At 37.2% G+C, this 17,061-nt stretch overlaps 5 protein-coding genes across 5 annotated transcripts; 2 read left to right on the forward strand and 3 right to left on the reverse strand.

Moving 5' to 3' along the window:
* Positions 1 to 975: 975 nt before the first annotated feature.
* On the reverse strand, positions 976 to 2,503 carry DSM5745_09647 (SDR family NAD(P)-dependent oxidoreductase; the record flags this gene model as incomplete). The annotated part of the gene is made up of 6 exons (XM_026751663.1): positions 976 to 1,162; positions 1,254 to 1,305; positions 1,354 to 1,427; positions 1,711 to 1,921; positions 1,966 to 2,396; positions 2,448 to 2,503. 6 exons carry the CDS (start codon positions 2,501 to 2,503, stop codon positions 976 to 978), a joined length of 1,011 nt encoding a protein of 336 aa, XP_026600011.1.
* An 812-nt stretch (positions 2,504 to 3,315) lies between these two features.
* DSM5745_09648 (putative MFS phospholipid transporter (Git1)) lies at positions 3,316 to 4,889 on the forward strand (the record flags this gene model as incomplete). The annotated part of the gene is made up of 4 exons (XM_026751664.1): positions 3,316 to 3,471; positions 3,519 to 4,117; positions 4,161 to 4,490; positions 4,535 to 4,889. 4 exons carry the CDS (start codon positions 3,316 to 3,318, stop codon positions 4,887 to 4,889), a joined length of 1,440 nt encoding a protein of 479 aa, XP_026600012.1.
* Positions 4,890 to 5,344: 455 nt separating this feature from the next.
* DSM5745_09649 (fungal specific transcription factor domain-containing protein) lies at positions 5,345 to 6,501 on the forward strand (the record flags this gene model as incomplete). Its single annotated transcript, XM_026751665.1, has 3 exons — positions 5,345 to 5,700; positions 5,780 to 5,964; positions 6,107 to 6,501. 3 exons carry the CDS (start codon positions 5,345 to 5,347, stop codon positions 6,499 to 6,501), a joined length of 936 nt encoding a protein of 311 aa, XP_026600013.1.
* A 569-nt stretch (positions 6,502 to 7,070) lies between these two features.
* Positions 7,071 to 7,855, reverse strand: DSM5745_09650 (putative N-carbamoylsarcosine amidase; the record flags this gene model as incomplete). The annotated part of the gene is made up of 3 exons (XM_026751666.1): positions 7,071 to 7,199; positions 7,261 to 7,359; positions 7,421 to 7,855. 3 exons carry the CDS (start codon positions 7,853 to 7,855, stop codon positions 7,071 to 7,073), a joined length of 663 nt encoding a protein of 220 aa, XP_026600014.1.
* An 880-nt stretch (positions 7,856 to 8,735) lies between these two features.
* On the reverse strand, positions 8,736 to 9,326 carry DSM5745_09651 (uncharacterized protein; the record flags this gene model as incomplete). The annotated part of the gene is made up of 1 exon (XM_026751667.1): positions 8,736 to 9,326. The coding sequence occupies one exon, from the start codon at positions 9,324 to 9,326 to the stop codon at positions 8,736 to 8,738; it is 591 nt and encodes a 196-aa protein (XP_026600015.1).
* Positions 9,327 to 17,061: the final 7,735 nt, after the last annotated feature.

Here is a 17,061-nt window from a genome sequence, read left to right on the forward strand (position 1 = left end):
TGTTGTCATACTTCGGAACTCTGCATCCGGCCGTGCACTTATCAGCATCGAAACTTCGAAAGTTGTCAGGTGGGGGTACGCCGGGCTTCTGGGGCCGATAGGTATCAGAAGGGGTTTGGTCCCGGAGTGGATCGCCCGTCCTTCACGCGAGTGTGTTACGCTGCAGTGTCGGCGGACAGATGGCCGAGCCTTGGTGTTGTACTTTGGGACCGGCCTCATACGTCATTGGCTTGATGGCACGGCTTGAACCACGGTAGATATATTGCTTCTCTAGATAACGGGCCCATTAAGATCAGGCGCAGAGGGTATAACTTGCCCTGCATTTCCAGGAACGTTACCGCACCCCATCTGTTCCAGGAAACCCATTAAGTCCCTCGAACAGATCATTCTCCCACGATGTGTCCTCGAAGAACATTTGCAATGTGGGGTCGATAGCCAGCGGTGCAGCAGCTGTATCTTCGAATTCGGCCGGGGCCTGAGCGACGTGTTCGGTTTGATTCGGGTAGACAGTATTAAAGTCTCCCAAGTGACCGTTCTGCGCTGGCTGTCCCGGCGACCGATCCCTGACTCTATCTAACACTGCAAGGCAAGGCACCGCACCGCAGCCCGATTTGTCGCACCGAGCGAGGCAAGACACCCCCTTGCCCGCTCAATGGACGACAACCACGGCTCCCGATTTACAGCGGCCAAACTGCCATCAAGCTGGGGAGGCCTCAGGTGATGGATGCTAAGCACAACACTCGCTTGGAATAGAAAGTATGTCGTGTACCAACTCAGGCCCGCGTGGACAGTGTCGGAATAATCGGGACAAAAAGTCTGAAATCTTCTGTAGAAGTCTTGTCCATGGCCTATTGCCTGTTCCCCGTTAACCTTGCTTTGCCAATACGTGATGGTCATGGCACCGAGGAATCCTGACGACCCTGGCCGTAGGCAGCGACACCACCCGTCTGGGGGGTTTCCCATGGAGGCCTCATTTTATTCAAACTCGTGCGCAGACCCAGGGCTTTCTGAGTCAAGTTTCGGTTCCAGCGGCTTAGAGGACGCCTGGTATTCAGTCTCGGGTGCGATCGTTTGCAGAGCATTTTCGATATCAACGTCGGGATTCAAGTGGCGGAGCAGCGATAGGAGACTCGTACAGCGAGTTTCTGCAGCATCCAGGTTTCTAGGTATGTCAGCGATGACGCTCGATAGTATTGTGAAAGGGCAGGCATCGGGTCAATGGCTTTCGGGACGGACGAGGCCCAAAGACACACAGTTTGTTGGTCTTCTCGCAGTACGACCCTAACATAGGCTTGTTCCTGAACACTAGTCCTGTCAGCGCAAGAAGTGTTGGTTGGTTCCGAAGGCGCTTACCTTGCTTTTCCGTTTCTGTCTCGTCAATTAGCTGCGCGTGTAAAGCCGGGACTCTCTTACCAGCATTCTGTACACTTCGTTCGTCAGCTGGCCGATCCAAACAAATGGTATATCCTTACGGCTCATAATTCAAAAACTCCAGACCTTCTGCTTACGGACTCTGGCATTTTGGTGCTGCTCAATACGAGATGTCGGAGCCGAATAGAACAATTGGCGGGAGAGGTTGCAGAAACCACGGATGGCCTCATTGGATCACATCCCGCCGATCGATTGATGCTGCTATTTACGAATATATACTATTTCAGCCCACCAGACAACAGTAGACTCTGCCCCGTCATATATCCCGTCTTCACCAACATCGTAACCACGCTGGCTGTCTCTTCAGGCGTTCCCAATCGACCCAGCGGGATATTCGATGCAATCCCTGGGATAGCAGTGGCTGAGGGAACCATGCCAGTGTCGCCAATCATCGCAGGCGCGACGTCGTTGACGCTGATATTATACTCGGCGAGGCGGGTTGAAAGATTCTTCATCATGCCGGTGAGACCACCTTTGGACGCAGCGTAGTCTGCACATTGTTAGGTACGTAAATCGGAGAGAGATCAAACGTACGACATCCATTAATCCCTCCTCCAGACGCGGCGATCGAAGACATGAAAATAATACGCCCCCATCTCTGCGACTTCATATGACCCACCACACCTTTAACCAGAACAAACGAAGCTCGCAGGTTGACGTTGAGCATGTAATCGAACTCCTCGAGGCCGATGTCCCATATATTTGGTATCCGTTTTCCATAGCCAGCGTTCGAGATCAAAATATCTGGTCGGCGGCCGTGCTGTTTGTCAATCTGCTGGAACATGGTCTCAATCTGATCGGGAGAACCGACATCGACCTGATGTGTGGTAATGCGGAGGTTATTTTCGTCGTATTGCGAGATGAGTTCTGCGACGAGCTGGTTGACGGCGTTGGAGTTGGTGGCGTAGGTGAGGGCGAGATGGACGCCATGGCTAGCCAGCTGGTGAGCGCATGCAGCGCCAATGCTAGGTTCGTTAATTCCTGAGCATCTAGTGCATGTTCACGTTCGATCTTACCCTCCCGAAGCGCCCGTGATAAGAGCCAATCGACCCCGGATTTCGTTCAGCGACATTTCGTGGTGGAGTTGGTGGAAGATCGGTATGGAGTTGCTCCGTACCATTTATGAATTAGCCTAGCATTGTGAGGGCCCGCAGTCTGTGCTGTGCCGGGGATGCAGTTCGGCTCCCCATGGGGGACTCGGAGGAGCTCCTCTTGGAGTCTTGGTGGAGTACGGTACCGTACCTACCCGGCAGCTCGAGTGCGGGGAGTTCGGACAACGTCAAGTTCGTCAACTCCGACTTCGACTGACCGTTTTTCGAGTAGACTATCCATGAATAGTTGAAAACGGATTCGCTGGAATTGCCCCAGGGGACTTTCTCGGCCAGATCTCGACCCGTCTCTGTGTCGACTGTTGCTCATTCGTTGCTGACGGGAGGTGAGTGTTGATCTGTCGGCGAAGTCCGATCGAATGGGCGAGGCACGTGCTCCAGTTCAAGCCAAGCGGAGATAAGCTTCTCGCCCTCTGCTTGGCCGCTTGAACACCAACACTCATGCACGTGCCCGTCGGAGGTTTTACCCTGGCAACTCACGATCAGATCCTCGAGGCTAACGGTCTCAAAGGAAGAAGGAGAGTGGCGAAATGCATCGCAAACCTTGAATGGAATGGCAGAGATGCCTATATAAACGAGGCTTGACGGGGAAATTCCATCGGATTCTGCAGGATGGCAGGCTCCGACTTATCTTACCTAGTCGACTGACTTTCCCTGATCCAGCAGTCGCGTGCCACTATCTTTTGGCGATTCCTTGATTCCCCTCTTTGCTTTTATCTTTCGATTTTTCCTTCTCCTCCCAAGTTGACCCGTCCCCGTTGTATCCTTACCGGCAATGGCCAAAGACGAAGAAAAAGTCGTTGTGGGCGAGGACCCTTCCTCCCCTCCGGAAGTCGCGCCCCTCGAGAACCTTGAGAAAAGTCGCTGGGAGCGCAGTTGGCCGACTATTGCGTGCGGCGCCGGTCTCTTCTCTGATGGCTACCTCAATGGTGTACGGTGCCTACCCTCTGCGCCTGTCGCTCAGCACTGACTCTTTAGGTTATCGGTTCCGTCAACACCATGCTGAGCATGATCTACGCGGATGCATATACCAAATCCTCCGCTAGCAAGAACGTCTCGTCCATCGCCTTCGCCGGCACTGTCGTCGGCATGCTGTTCTTCGGTGTCATGAGTGATCACTGGTCTAGGAAAGGTTCTCTACTGGTCTCTACTTTGGTCCTCATTCTGTTCGCTATTCTCTGCACCGCCGCATATGGCTACCACGGAAGCACCTACGGCCTCTTCGCGGCACTCGCCGCTTATCGATTCTTCTTGGGTATTGGAATCGGTGGAGAATACCCCGCGGGATCGGTTGCGGCCGCGGAGAGCAGTGGAGAACTGAAGAAGGGCCATCGCAACCGCTGGTTCATCATGTTCACCAATTTGCAGATCGACTTTGGCTTTGTTACGTCCGCTTTCACGCCGATGATATTGGTCTTGATTTTCACCGAACAACATCTTCGAGCAGCCTGGCGCGTGGCTTTGGGCCTCGGCGTCATTCCTCCGCTCAGCTTGCTGTATCTCCGACTCAAGCTCAAGGAGCCGGAGGAGTTTAACCGCGAGCGCATGCGCAAATTTCCTGTTTGGCTGATAATCAAGTAAGTTCATCGCCCGTGCTCGTGGAGCGACTAACGGGATCAGATTTTATTGGAAGCGCTTGGCTGTTGTGTCTCTTATCTGGTTTGTGTACGACTTCTCCGCGTACTCCTTCAGCACTTACTCCTCCGCTTGGCTCGCCATCATCCTTGGTGATGAATACCCGCTGTGGAAGAGCTTTGGATGGAACACGGTGATCAACTTGTTCTACATCCCCGGGTCCGTCGCCGGTGCTTTCGCCAGCGATTGGCTGGGTCCACGCAAGACTCTGGCAATTGGCGTCGGCCTCCAAGGCGTCATTGGCTTCATCATGTCCGGCTGCTACCAGTACTTGAACACACCTCAAAACGTTGCCGCATTTGTTGTTGTCTATGGGTACGTCGATACCTAACATGGCTGTCTCCCGCTAACACCAGTAGAATCTTCCTCGCCCTCGGTGAGTTCGGCCCCGGCGATAACATCGGTCTCTGCGCCGCCAAGACAAGCGCCACCTCTATTCGCGGCCAGTACTACGGCATTGCCGCAGCATTTGGTAAAATAGGCGCCTTCGTCGGCACGTACATCTTCCCCATTATCCAGGACAACGCCCCCAACGCGATCCGACGTGGCCAAGACCCGTTCTTCGTCTCCAGCTCCCTATGTATCTTTAGCGCTGCCCTTGCGATCTTCTGTCTTCCTCATATCGGCCAGGATACCATTACCGACGAGGACCGTAAATTCCGGAAGTACCTTGAAGAGCATGGGTATGATACGTCTACTATGGGGCAAACCTAGGCTCCGCAGCAACGTGAGGGAGAAGCGTAGCGAGCGTGATATAGGATATGTAGTCTCACAGACTGTCTGTCAAATTACTTGTGTTGAAACTAGCATCCCATCTCCCCTGCCTTCTCAGAAGCCCTTTGGAGTTAATGTCTACGTAAGTTAAGAAAGATAGTTATCGGATTACCGCCGATATATAAGTTGAATCGAGGGCCCCGAGTTGACCCAACAGTACTTTCGGACGCATTTCTATGAAGTCTTCTACGGGCCTCCGGGTGCTGCTTCTTACTTTGATGCCGCAGAGTCAGGTGATGTCAATTGGTGTTGGCCCGGAAAGCTTGCTCCTCCACTCCCACTTTTTTCTCAAACTCACCAGTGACACCAATCGATTGGTCTCTATTTATCCATTGGGTCTTCACTGCTGACGGTTGAAGCTCGATCGTCCTTGTATGCATATATCAAGATTGTCTATGGAAGGCACCATAGAGATTTGGGGTAACTCGTCCTTGACAACGGGGATGTCCGACACCAAGGCTCGGCGAGATAAGCAGGTGAGCCAGACACAGACCGTGCGACCAAGGGCCTCTACTGCTACTCGTCCGCTGGTTACCATCCCGCCATCGCCTATCGTTCAATTACAACCACCGAACCTTCGAGAAAGCACCTCGAGCTGGGACTTGTTGCCGCCATTTGAGAAGCTGCTCGAGGGAAGCCAGATCCTTACGACCTCGTTCTTCCAGCTCCGATTCCTGCCGAAAACACTCTTCTTCGAGCGACTCGAAAGAACCAGCGTCGGCCAACGTATTCCTCCTCCTGAGCATCTTGAGTATCTCTGCTTGCTTTACACCAAGCCCTGTCAAGCGTTATGGTGGAACATCTGCTGCAACAGACCTTTTCCTCGACAGGGCTACGGCCTTGGTGCCCGAGCAGATGTACACTCCTTCTCTGGAAGCCACGCAAGGCCTCTTTTTGATGAGCATTGCCGAGTGGGGCAAGGGCGACAAGCATCGCAACTCAATGCACATGGGGATTGCCGTGACCATGGCGGGGATCCTTCGGCTTCACCGGGAGGAAACATATCAACTACCTAGTACCCGAAACAGCTGGAACCACTGCAGAGGAATCTGTTTATGCGGAGGCCGCCCGACGTACATTCTGGATGCTGGGGAGTTACAACAGTCTTCTGTCTGGCTCCAGTTCCCCAGGTTCATTTTCCTACTGAGACATCTAAGCGCTCTTGCCCTGCAACAAAGCCGAATTTGCCTTTGGGAGCATTGCTGGGCCTCGAGCCGCCATGGCCCGAACTGTTCCGGCGCTCGCGAATCCCGACCTGGTTCACTGTCCTAGTCGCTCGTTATTCGCGACTTTACTGCAGACCCATAGCCTTTTAGGCCGTGTTGCCAGAATTGCAGGCCGTGATGACGAGCATACGTCGCAGAACTGGCAGGTTCGTCGAGACGAGTACATGGAGATATCAGCCGCCCTCAATGAGTTCGAAGCGAACATTCCACCACTTCACCGCTGGTCAACTTTGAATCTTCGAGGGTTCAAAGCAGAGGGACTCGAGCTCGCATATTTTTTCGCTGTGATCTATGTTTGTCATATTGTTGTGGAGATACCTGCATGACCAAAACCAAAGCAATATGGTTTTATGTTCAGGCGAGCAGGGCACAATTACTACGGCTGAGCTCTTCCGGAACATGCTCGTCCTCGATGAAAAAATTGACGCCTTTTTCGACTTTGGCTCCCCAGACCAGGGACTCCCAGAATTGATTGCTTTCTGCATTTACGTTTGTGGCTCTCTGGCAAACCACCTACACTAGGAGCCACATATCTGTCCTAGCGTTGCTCCGCGAGCTGAAGAGTCCTCAAAAAGTCGCTCGCCGGTCTTGGACACCTGCAAGACACCTGGCCGCTTGCTCGCAAATGGAATACGTCACTGTGCAGAGCTACAGCAGTGGCTAGATCTCCAATCCGTCGCGATACAGATGCCATACAAATTAGAAAAACAACCTTCACAACTTGGTGGATGCAGGTGCACTACTGAATTACACCTCTCGTGGCGTTGCCGTCAGACTTAACAATCCATTTCCGTCGGACATTATGCTGCTCGAGTTCGAGACCTATCCGTGGAATTATGTATTCACAGGCATGATTGGTGACCCTCTGGACTACTATAGTCGTACTCACGTCATCCTACCATCCTTTTCTCAACCTCCCAACCGCATCCTCTTCTGCCACGACATCCGCATACTTTGCATCAAGGTCGAACAAATTTGCGTTTTGGATCTCTTGTGTCCGGTCCCCACAGGCAGACGCCACGACCTGCCTGGCATGTTAGCCAGCACGTTCGCTGTGTATACCCCCTTTTGCATCGCCCACTCACCATGGGCCTGAATCCATGCTGCATCGAATCGAGCGTTGTCGCTCTTACACACCCAGACGTACTAACCCCGCAAATAACAAGCGTGTCAATGTCAAGAGCCTGGAATCTTATCGTGTTAGTGACATCTGTCAAAAGACAACCACTGTCTAAAAGCACGAACCTTCAACTTCGTATCTAACCCCGTCCCAAAGAATGCGCTTGCAAACTTCTTAACCACAACCACGTCACTAGCATCCGGTTCCAGTCCATCCAATAAGCCAGCCAAGCTCCTCTCATCACCCCTCTTCCAAACATCCAGAACCTTAGCCTTGTTCCAAAACAGCCCTGCGTCAGCCATATCAGGCTCTGTGTATTCCACCCGGCTCCAGATTACGGGCACATTGCCCTCTCTAGCAGCGAATACCAGGCGGCGCATTGAGTCGGGAGCTGAGGCCGCGGCAGGATTATCGAGGAGTGAAAGGGGAGAAACGTTGGAGGGCACGAAGTAGGCTTTGCAAACGTCGATAAGGAGGAGAGCTGGGCGAGTGCCCCAGCCCATGCGGTTTGAGAAGCCTGATGAGGCATAAGATGAGCTTGAGACATGCTCGATAGACATGGTTGATGGAGGTTGTCAGTATGATACGGGCGAAGTGTTGGGATTCAGGATTTTGACACGGAACGCACTGAGCGAGAGGCGTTATTCCTTATTTCGATCATAACGTTATCGTACCTCAACTCGAGTAGTTGGGGTAAATCGATATCTGATGGTTCCGATAAGGATCGCCTTGCCTTCCGGTCCGGCATGGTCTCCAATCTCCAACTCTAGCTCACAATCTGGGGCAACTTGGAGACCAGAGCATCTTTCACGGCTATGGGCCAGGACAGTATCGCTGCCATCAGCCTTTATCCAAGGAGCACCGACGCAAGCAACAGGAAGCAAGCTAAGCATGAAAGCGTCCTTGCTGTCTCCTTCGATCTCCGTACGTTTGCAGCTCCTCGTTGTTCCTGTTATCGACAATACGGCCTGTGTCTCCGGGGGTTGGGCGCAGAACCGCCATGCGCCGTGGCTCACGCCCGCCAGGATGGAGTGGTACAGACGGATGTATCTGCCGAATGAGTCTGACGCCCTGAAGTGGGATGCGTCGCCGAATCTCGCCCCGGGGGGGCTTTTGGCTCAAAGTCCGAGGACTTTTATCGCGGTTGCGGGGCAGGATTTGCTTAGGCCTGAGGCGGAGGGGTATGCCAGGCTTTTAGAGGCCACGTGGAGAGAGAATGGCGTTAAGGGGAGGAAGGTCAAGGTTAAGGTTTATGATGGGACAACGCATTCGATTCTCGCTATGAGTGGTATGTCCCTGTCGTGGTACATGAGCTACAGCTAACGAGCGTAGGTGTTTTAAGTCAGGGAAAGGCGCTGCTGAGGACTGTGCCGAAGAGGTGGCGAAGGCATTTACGCGGTCTTAGTATCAGACAACTTCAGTTTCGAATATCTATGGACCTTACAAACCCAGTAACTCCATTGCCTCCTCCCTAACGACCATCCTACACCCAAACGCATCGGGAACACCACTCAGCCCGTCCGAGAATCCCACAGTTGGCCTTAATTCCTTCCCTTCTTCATCGACCGGACACTTCAACTCCATCGTGGCCAACAACGTCGCAATACAAATCCACACCCCGGCCATTGCAAGATGCTGGCCTGGGCACACGCGCCTCCCAAACCCAAACGGACCTTCGGGGTGTGGCTCGCCCCTGCCTCCTTCCGAGACTGGGATGTATCGGTCTGGATTGAACTCTTCAGGTGAGGAATAATACCGTTCGTCTCGGGACATTGCGTACGCATTCGCAAAGACCGTTGCTCCTGCAGGGATATAGTATCCCTTGTACTCATCGGCATTAGTTGAGGCGTGCGGAACGCCCAACGGGGAGAGGGGCGCCCAGCGGGTTGTCTCGAGGAGGATATATTCAAGGTACGGCGTCTTCGGCCGATCTTCAAAATCAGGGAGGCGAGGTATATGTCCATTATCGTCGAGACCAATCACACCCTCGAGTTCAGCGCGCGCCTTGGCCTGGATTTCAGGATGGAGCATTAGGTTCAGGATACAGACGATGATGGTTGACCACGTGGTGTTCCCGCCTGCAATGGAAATTGCACCAGCAGCGTGTCAGCCAATGGTGGAGATCGCTTAGTTCAATAAGGAAGCGCTGCAGCGCTTTAACAGCGCTTAGGCGCCTTAGGCAGTCTTAATTAAAATACTGCAATGCTTACCACTAAATTACTTGCTTGTATAACTATAATATTTATAGTTCTTTAAATATTATAAAGTGTTAGTAAAAGTATTTAAAATTCTTACTATTTTTAAAAGTTTAAATTATTTATATAAACCCTAGTTAGCTTTAGCTTTTAAATATTATTATATTTTTTATTTAATTTTTTAGTATTTATTTAATTAATAGCTTTTTTTTATATAATATTTAAAGGGTTTTATAGTTATAAGCCCGGAAAATTACTTAATAATCTAGTTTATTAAATTTTTACTTATTTTTTTTTAAACTTTTTAAAGCTATTTATATCCCCTAAGTACCAGCCCTTTTATTATATAAAGGCCTTTTATAATTAATTATTTTTCATATTTAAAAAGTTAAATATTAATTAAAACTTAACTTTTATACTTAATTTAAAAGTTATTATAAGCTTTATTACTAGTACCTTAAATATAATAATTTTTTTTAAAATTTAAAAAAAACTAGCTAGTGTGGTATAGCTATATTTTATATATTATAATTATTATAAAAATTTAAAAGTATTTTAATTTAAAAGTAACTTATTAAACTTTTTTTTAAGCTTTTTTAACTCCCTGGAAATAATACTAATAAAAAAGTATTTAAAATATTTAATTAAAAATAAAACCATGCTAAGCATGTTTTTTAAAAAATTTAAAATATTAATAATATTATATAAAAGTTAATTATGTTTTTTATTTGATAACTTATTAAAAATAAGCTTATTATAAAGGTTTTTATTAAATTAAAGTAGTAACTTATTTTTATTAATTTTAAAATTAAACTTAAGGCCTTTAACAGCTATATTACTATTTTTATTATATTAATTTAATAAAAAAAAGTTATCTAGTGGCTTTAAAATTATAAGCATGCTTATTAAAAAATTTTATACCTTAAGTAACCTAAGGCTAATAATAAAATAGTTAATATAATATTTTTAAAGGCTATTAATAAATACTTAATAGCTTATATAAAGCGCCATGTAAATTAATTAAATTATAAAAAACCTAGTAAAATTAATTATTTTACTTTTATTTTTAAGTTTTAATAATATTTTTTTATTACTAATAACTTTACTAAAACCTTTGCAGGAAAAATAGCCTTTATTATACTTATTAAAAAATTAAATTAGCCCTTTACTAGTAATTTAAATATTAAAGGTTTTTTTATTAATAAACCTTTTTAAGTATTAGTTAATAATAAATTAATTTATTTTTATAAATACAAGCATGTTATAAAGTTTTACTATAATTTTATATATTTACACTATTTAAAGTTTTATAAAATAAATAAAAAACTAAAAAAAAGATTAGTAAAGTACTTAAAAAAAATAATAAATATAATAAAAAGCTTTAAAAGTTAAAGGTTAAGAATACCAAGCTTTTTAAAAATAAAAAAAAAATATTAAAAATTAAAAAGCTTAGTAAAATAGCTAAAAAAACGCGTAATTTATAATTCTTAAAAAATATTATAAAGCAGCCCTAGTATTTAATATTTTAAGTAATTTAAAATTTTAAAATACCTTTATTTTTAATACCAGTGCCTTTATTTATATTTATAATAATTTTAATTATTTTACCTTTTTAAATTACTTTTAAGGTAATAATATTTAAGCTAAAAATATAACTATAGCTATATAAGGTTATAAATTAGTTTTTATTTATTTAAAAGTATTTAATAAAGGGATTATATTATTTATATTATATAAAATTATATATACTTTTAAATTTTACCTTAATATTATAATAATAAGGCCTTTTTAAAAAGCTAAATATACCTAGGATTTTAACACCCTTATACTTAAAAATAATAAACTAGTTTTTTATTTTAAAAATTATTTTTTAGGCCTTTAAATAGTAAAACTAAAAAAAGTTTTTTAAAGTTAAAAAAGGCCAACACTTTAACTTAATAAAAAGTTAAAACTTTAATTTAAAAAGTATAGCTTTAAAAAAATTTTAAAGCTTTTTACTAGTGCCTAAAATATATTAGTAATAAAATATTTAAGTATTTTTTTATAATAATATAAAAAATTAATATTTTTAATTTTTAACTACTTAAGTACTATAATACTTACTAGGTTAATTAAGCTTTTTAATAAATATTTAAATAGCTTAAAAAATTAGTTACTAAGCTATTTATTTATATTTATACTAATCTTATTTTTATAAAGCTAGTAATAAATAGGGATTAATAAATAATTTATTTTTATAATAAGTACTTTAAAATATACTAGGCCTATACTTACTAGCTTAAAAATAATTATAAAAATATTATTAAGTAATTTATATAATTTATATAAAACTATTATAAAGTTACTTTTAAGTTCCTATTTAATAATAATAAACCTATTTTTAGTAATAATACTTTTAACTTTATTACCTTTAAAGGTATTTTTTAAAACTAGTTTACTTTATATTTTTTATTTTAAAATAGTATAGCTAAGCGCTCCGGAGGTATTTTAATTTAAAAAGTTAAAATAATAACTTTATATAAAAATATTTTATTTAATATATAACCCTAGGTTATAAAAGCAGTAGCTTATATTAATAATTAAATTTTTATTAAAGTTATTAATTAAATAACTTTATAAAAAAGACTTACTAGCAAAAAGCCTTATATTTTAGGTATTTAAATTATTAGGTATTTTTCCTAGGCAAGAAAATCCTAGAAAAAAGGCCTTTATAAAATAAAGCTAAGGGCCTTACTTAAATATTTTATAGGCTATTAAGTCTTAAATATTTAGTAAATTTAGTTTTTTTAAAATTAGTATATTAAAACTTATAAAAATATTATTTTTAATAAATCCTAGCTTTATAATTTATAAGAACTATTTTTTATTATTAATATTTAAATTAATTTTTTTAAATTATTAATTAAGGTTTTTAAACCGCCCTCTTGCCATTATATTACTAAAAATATGAACTTAAATTTAAACTTTACTAAATTTTTTTTTAAAAAAAAATAAGGGTATTTTAATAACAAGCAAGCCAAGGGTGGTAAAGATATTTAAAAATAAAAGTATTAAAAAAAATAAAAATAAAAAAAAATTTAAATATAAGGTTAYACCTAGGCCTAATTTTAGTAAAATTAAGGCCTTTAATTTATTAAAGGGTTTATTACCTTTTCCTACTTTAAACCCTACTTTAAAACCTTATTATTATGAAAATTTTATATAAAAATTAATATTAATTAGTTTTTTTAATAAGCTATTATAGCCTTTATAATAGGTTACATGCTTTTAAATTTAAAAAAATTTATTTTTAAACCTAGCTAATTAATAATTATTATAAAAAGTAAAGTAAGCCCGCTTCTAAACTTTTATTTATTTTATTACTAAAAATATAAAAAAAGGTAAAAAACTAAAAATTAAACTTATTATTTTTTTAAATAGTTAGCTAAATAAAAATTAACACCTTAAAATAATTAAAAAAACTTTAAATTTTATTTAGGTGTTTTAATAAGCTACGCAAGCTATACTATTATTATAATTACTTTTAATTTTACTTTTTATAACTATATATAATTTGCCTTTTCCGCCCTTTATTAAAACCCTAAAAAAATACTTTTATTAAAATAAACTACTGCCTCCTCCCAAGTACTAAAAGAATTTTAAAAATTATTTACTTAAAAATATATTTTTTAAAGCTATTAACCTTAAATTAAATAAACTTAAAAAAATAGGAGCATGGGAGGTAGTTAATAAATAAAAAATAAGTTTAAATAAGTTAATTTTCTTATTATAAGTATTTATATATAAGTTTAATATAAATAGCTACTTTTTTAAGGCTAAAGCTTAAATTTATATATATAAAAATTTTAAACTAGTTAATTATAAAAATAATTAAGTAGTTATAATTTTTACCTATTTTTTTTAAGTTATTATAGTACTTATTACCTTTTTTAATATAAATATAAGGTAATATAATATTATTAATATTTTTTTTAATACAGGCCTTAATAAGCTTATATACCTTTAATTTTTAAATAGCTATAAATAAAAAAAAAGCTTTTAAAAGCTTTTAAAGCTATTTATAGCCTTAAAAAGTTTTTTTTATTTTTAGTAACTTAATTTAGCTATTATTTTATATAAATTTAGCTTTATTATAGTGCCTAAAAAAATACCTTTTTACTAGTAAGTTAATAATTTTTTTAGTATATATAAATAATTTTATTTTTATAAATTTTTTGTCAGGGCCAACATTTTTCTGTTTGATGTTACCAGAGCTGATTTACTGTTGGTCCGGAGTTAGTGCCTAAGCTTTGGCCTTAGGCCGCCAAGGCTTGGTATACCTTATTATTATATTAGGCTATATAACTTAACTAGGTTATTAATATTTAAGATTTTAGCTATTAATTAGGCAAGGCTAGGGTAGGCCCTAAATATAGGTTAAAGTAAAAACTTGTGTGTAAAGTATTTAAACTTATATTTACTTTTTAGTTAAAAATAGCTTAAGCGTAGCTTAAAGGTTTATAAAAATAGCCTTAAGGCTAGTTTTTTTTTTAGATTTTTAAGTAACTTTTTTAGTATTATTTAATAAAATTTAAAATACTTTATTTTTATTAGTTAAATTCCTTTGTTAATATTTTTATTATTAATAAAGATTTTTAAAACTTATTAATTTTATAGTTAGAGTTACTTGCACCTATTACTTTTTAAACTTTTTTAATAATAATATCTTAAACTAGATTTTTAAAGGGTAAGTAAAAATAATTTATAAGTGTTTTAGTTAAGGTTCCGGAAACTTAAACTTAAATAACTAAAAAAGTGTCCCCTTTTTTATTTATACTTAAAAATTTTATTACTATTAAAAATAGTTAAAAAAAAAAACCTAACTTAAATAATTTAGTTTACTAGCTTAGTAAAGTGTAAGGTAAGATATACCCTTTACCCTATTATTTTATATTATTATTAAAGCTTATTAATTTAAAATTTATTATAACTAAAGCTATTTTAAAAAAAAAGTAGCCTAGGACTATAACTCCTAGCCTATTTATTTTTTAACCTTAATATAATTAATATCGCGTGTTAAAATTAGGGTATTTTTTTAAAAAAAATAAGGAAAAGTTACCCCTGCAACCTGGAGCTAAAATAGTATTAAATTATTAATTTTTATATTAATTTTTTTATTAATCCCCGTGCTAAACTTCTTGTTAATATTTTTAATAAGCTTTAAAAAAAATTAATTTTAGTAATTTTTTTAATTTTAATTTAAAGTTAAGCTTAAATAATTTAAGCTATTATTTTAAAGCTACTTTATTTTTAAAACCTAGTGCTAGTAATGCTAGCTTTAAAAGGTTTAAAAGTTTTAAATATATATAAAAAAGGTACTAAAAGGCTATTAAAAATTATAAGCTTTATTATAAAAAAAAAGGCTTTTTAAAAGCCTAAGATTAAGTTTAAAAAGGTTAAAAAGTTAAAAAAAAAAAATATAACAAAGCTTAAAATTTAATTTAAAAACCTAAAAAATTACTTTTACAGCGCCCCTAAAAGGTTTTAAATAAATAATAAAAAAATTATATTTATTATTTAAAATACTTTAAGAAATGCCCGTAATTACTAAAAAAATTAAGTTAAACTTTAAAATAACAAGTAAACCTAGGTAAATTTTAAAAAATTTATATATATATAGGTTAACCTAGTTATAAACTAGGGCCACCATGCTACCTAATATTTTTTAATTAAATAATAAGGCACTTAAAATACTACTTTTTAAAAACTTTACTTTATAAAGTTAGGCCTGTACTTTAATAATCTAAAGTTTAGGGTATAAGTACTTACTAAAACTTATAATAAAAATATTTACTTATACTTAAAAAAGTTAAAAAAATTTTTAAAAACTATGCTTAAAGTAAATACAGCGGTAATTTATATAAAGTTTATTAATAAGCATAATAAGGCCTTAAAGACTAAAAAAAAAAAAAAGTTTAAAGCTAGTTTTAACTTTAAAAATAAAAAAAATAAAAATAACTTAAAATAAAACTAAAACAGTGGCGGAGCGGCTTTTTTAAAAAAGGAAAAAAAAAAAAAGGCAAGAAAAAAAATAGTAACTTACTTTTTAAAAAAAAAAAAAAAGCATTGTAAAAAAAAGGGTCTTTATTTTAATTATAGTAAATTAGGCTACTTGTTAAAGGCTTGTTTAAATAAAAAAAAGCTTAAAAAAAACTAGTAAAAAATAAATAGTAATCCCCTGGCCTTAAGTTATTAAAGTTATATAATTTAAAAAAAAAGACTGCTTTCCCTATTCTTGCGAATCTTAGGATGTAAAAAAATAAGGTAAATTAATAATTTAAGATATTACTTAATACTAGGGCTAATGCTAATTTTATTTTAGTTTAATATTTATAAAAATAAAATATTAAAATAAATACTAACTATATGGTATAACTAATTTAGTATATTAATAATATCTTTACTTTTTACTACAGGTGTTTGCAAGCCCGTACTTAGGTTTATAATTTAAAAAAAGTTATAAAAATATTTAATTTAATATATTATATTATTAATTTTATTTATAAAAATTATTAAGTAGTCCTAGGACATCCCTAAATAGTTAAAGTAAATTTAAATCTTTACCTTATTATAATAAAATAAACCTAGTAAAATTATACGCCTTTTATTAAAATTAAAATATTATAAAAGTTTATAAAAATTATGCGCAAGGGACTAGTACTTATAATACTTTATTAATTAAAAAAAATTAAAGAAAGAGTAAAGGTGGTCCTGCCACCCTAGTATATTTACTAAAGTAAAGTTTTTTTTAAATAAAAAGCTACTTAACTTTTAACTAGTAAAGTAAAGCATAAGATTTTATTAAAAAAAGGTAAAAAGCCTTTATAAGGTCTTATTTATAGTTTCTCCTAGTATAAATTATAAATATTAAAAAAGTATTTTAATAAAATACTTAAAAGGGAATAAATTAAGCTATTTTAAAATAGCGCTAGAGCGCTGGTGCTTTTTATTTAAAAACCTAATAAATTTTTATATTTTTATATTAATTACTATAGTTTAAATATAATAACTAATAAAAATTATTATTTACTACTATGTATTAACAAGCTAATAAATTAGCTGGTAAATATAAGATATTTTACCAAGCTAGATTTGCGTAACATGTATTATAAGATATAAATTAAAAGGGGAGATAAATAAAAAATAGTATTTTAGACTTATTATAATTATTATAAGTATATAGTTATGCCCTTTAGCTTAATAAATATACTAGCTATATTTTAATTTTATATAAATATAGCTATAAGCGGGATTTTTAATAAGTTTTATATTATTTACCTTAATAATATTTTTATTTTTTTAAAAATAGAAGAAAAATATGTGCATTATGTTTAAAAAGTTCTTAATTAATTAAAAAGGCATAATTTATATGTAAAATTATTAAAATATAGTTTTTATAAAAAAAAGGTAAAGTTTTTAGGCTTTATTATTAAATAAAAAAAAATATTTATTAATTTAAACTATAGCTAGATTATTATTAATTAACTAAAATTAATATTATTTTATAAGTTATAGGTTTTTTTAAGCTTTAT

Source organism: Aspergillus mulundensis, assembly GCF_003369625.1.
Source record: "Aspergillus mulundensis strain DSM 5745 chromosome Unknown scaffold_12, whole genome shotgun sequence".
NCBI classification, from domain to species: Eukaryota; Fungi; Ascomycota; class Eurotiomycetes; order Eurotiales; family Aspergillaceae; genus Aspergillus; species Aspergillus mulundensis.